A 3,117-nucleotide genomic window follows, 5' to 3' on the forward strand; every position below is an offset into this window, starting at 1 on the left:
CCGCTACAGACATGTAGAACAACAACAGAGGCTGATCCCGGCTGCTTGTCTCCTCTGACCTCAGGTTAGCACTAGAGCCAGCCACTGTAGAACAACGGGTCAACGCTCCCAAGTCAGACAATGGAATGTGTTTGCTGTTCTTCCCATTCTGCCAACACTGCATACACACAGCCTTAGATTAGCTTAGCATAAAGGCAGACAAGTCATTTTATTTCTGTTTCCTGAGATCAGAAATCACAAGTTTGCCTTAAGGGGCTTTACATTCTGTGCAGCTTACGACAGCCTCTGTCGGTAGATCCTCGAATCGGATCAGGAAAGTCTCTACAAAAACCTAAATGTGAAAGAAATGGCAGAAACCTCGGGAAGAGACGCAGAGATGGGCCATAGATGCTGTGTTCAACATAACTGATTTCAGTATAAACGGGGGAACGTAACTCATTCTTACACTTTAGTACAAGTTAGACCAGTCAGATAATGTGTCAGTCCCTGAGCTTCAGCGGTGAAGTTAGGGGGACTCGAACTGGTTGTCCCTGTGCCCAGTCTTTATGCTAAGCTGCCATAAATCTGGCCCTCAGTGCCTAATTTTATAAAGACAAGATTAGTTGGTTCAGCAAGAAATGGTGTAGTTGACCAGGTGTGACGGCTTATGATGATAACGGCTTAATGGGTTCAGTGCAGTTCACTTCCTCTGGAGCCAGGACCAGAGGTGTGAGCAGCTCTGTGTATCTCACCAGCTGATGTAGGAGTGTGAATATCACTTGTTCTGATTCCAAGTCTGCTCCTCTGTCCTGCCGCGCTCAGATCTACCCTCCCATCAACGTGCTGCCGTCTCTCTCTCGTCTGATGAAATCTGCCATCGGGGAGGGGATGACACGCAGAGACCACGCTGACGTTTCCAACCAGCTCGTATGTGCACACACACACTTCTGCTTCATACAGCACATACTGGTCTTCTCCATCCCATTCTGAAAGCGCATGTGTGTGTGTGTAGTATGCGTGCTATGCCATAGGGAAGGACGTCCAGGCCATGAAGGCGGTGGTGGGAGAGGAGGCTCTGTCAGCAGATGACCTGCTCTATCTGGAGTTCCTGACCAAGTTTGAGAAAAACTTCATCTCCCAAGGTACAGTGGGGCGCTGCACACCCCTCCCAGTTAGAGCTGCTGGTAGAGCTGAAACCACTGGCAGAAAATGAGTCATTCTGATTGTGAAGTCATTTATAAAGGCTGCAAAGATCTTTAACAGTGAAAACAAGTATGAGCAGGTGGGAGAGGTCTCTCTTCCTGGATGGGACATGATAATCACTTTATTTGGCCAAGTATGTCACACACAAGGAATCTGTTTCCAGTACAGAGCCGAGGCAGCTGTGTGCGGCGCCCACAGTCACGTGTACAGCTTTAGATTTACAGTCAGGACCATCAGGATGACAGAGAGATGGTAAATGTATATGAAGTGTTTGTTCTGGGAGTCAAACAACTTCCATGGCCAAAGTGTAGCTGCAGAAACCAGCGTTGAGTTTAACTTCTGAAGCCTTAACGACACATTGAAAGCCGTTAGTGAGACCGATGTGTGTCTGTGTGCAGGTGCCTATGAGAACAGGAGTGTGTTTGAGACTCTGGACATCGGCTGGCAGCTCATGAGGATCTTCCCCAAGGAGATGCTGAAGAGGATCCCTCAGAGCACCTTAGCTGAGTTTTACCCCCGAGAAGCCAAGCATTAGGCCGACTCGTCCGTCTCTGCTTGTCCTGCTGCTTCTGTCTCAGTGAACCTACATGTGTCCATACAGTGCCGTGCCGTCATATTTGATGCGATGTTGTAACCGTAATGACACTCGTGACTTTCATGTGGCCTTGACTACACACCTATCCTGCTTAAACACTAAGCAGCTGCAGACAAACACAGATGTCTGGTGACCGTGTGAAGGCGAGGGACGCCTGTCTAGGGCTGTGTTTAACGTCTGTGAGGAGCACGTTCTCATTGTTGTGTCCTGCCAATAATTAACACACAATACCACACAAAGACCAAAAGTACAGAAGACATGTAATCAGGGGCTCAGTTGGTCTTAGGCCCTAATCCTCACATATGTCCTTCATTTCAGTATCTTTACTCAAGCAGTGACCTTCATTGTCACTGATTCGGCTGATGTTCTTCCTGTAGATATACAACACACAGCCTCATAAAGCTCCTCGGCCCGTGGACAACACTACACACACACTGAACATCCTGCTCTTTATTCTCTGCTCACAAGTGACAGTTAAAGGCTAAAGTGGAGCTTCGCCAGCACGTATCTGTCTAAACCCAGACAGACTGTCATGTGCTGCCAGCAGGTACAGGTCCTGGTGTGGAAGGTTTCAGCTGTGAGAACCTCCTGAACAAAGCCACGTCTGTCATGGAAGAGGCAGGAGGTGAAGTTATGGGATGTGTTTCATTCACGGATCCTTTCCTGCTCCATGTTGTTGTGGTTTCTTTAGGTGATCCCTGGTGGTTGACTACTCCTCTTATCTCTAGTCTGTGAACACATGGCTGCTGATGTGTCAATGCCTTCCTGTGTGAGCAGTGTGTGCGTATTAATCAGCTGCATGCTCCTGCATGGATGTGCCTCCACTGTCCTATGAAATAAAAGCTGCTGTTGCTGCTCAGTTGTTGTGTTTCTATCAGCAGCTCCAGTATAAACACGTGTGTATCTGCTCCCAATTACACCAGTGACGCCTCAACAACTGGTTGTGATGAAATGTGGTTCAGACATTCGTGTTGCCTCGGATCCATTGTGACAGCTTGGATGATCCAGTTAGTGCCAGTTTATGGAGTTTAACGCAGTGCGCGGAGAGAGGACGAGCCAAGTCCACCAAAAGTCACCAAACTGTGCATGTAAACGTTCTGCAGTGAGAGGCTGCTTTCTACAGCGGGACCGGGGTCCACATCAGTCCTGATCTCCTTCGTCCACTCCGGTTTCTACCTTCCAGCAGCAGCAGCACTTTAACGCTTGTTCGTTTTTCTGCTGCGGGTTTTGGATTTACTCCTGTCCGCTTCCAAAATCCTGCTGTGGGGTTACATTTGGGGCCTTTACGTCATAATGCACAGTTCCAATGGGCAGTGACTTCAGGTCGCTCCCACGTGCAC

General features: G+C 48.6%; 1 protein-coding gene across 1 annotated transcript in view; it reads left to right on the forward strand.

Annotated features, from left to right (window-relative positions):
- Nucleotides 1-2,636, forward strand: part of atp6v1b2 (ATPase H+ transporting V1 subunit B2) — an 8,305-nt gene extending 5,669 nt beyond the window's left edge. Inside the window, exons 12-14 of the mRNA XM_020585501.1 lie at nt 802-906; nt 992-1,121; nt 1,581-2,636. Of these exons, the coding sequence (XP_020441157.1) occupies nt 802-906; nt 992-1,121; nt 1,581-1,717 (372 nt within the window). The 3' untranslated portion in view covers nt 1,718-2,636. The remainder of the gene's footprint in view (nt 1-801; nt 907-991; nt 1,122-1,580) is intronic.
- Nucleotides 2,637-3,117: the final 481 nt, after the last annotated feature.

This window comes from Monopterus albus, unplaced genomic scaffold (genome assembly GCF_001952655.1).
Source record: "Monopterus albus unplaced genomic scaffold, M_albus_1.0 scaffold368.1, whole genome shotgun sequence".
Lineage (NCBI taxonomy): Eukaryota > Metazoa > Chordata > Actinopteri > Synbranchiformes > Synbranchidae > Monopterus > Monopterus albus.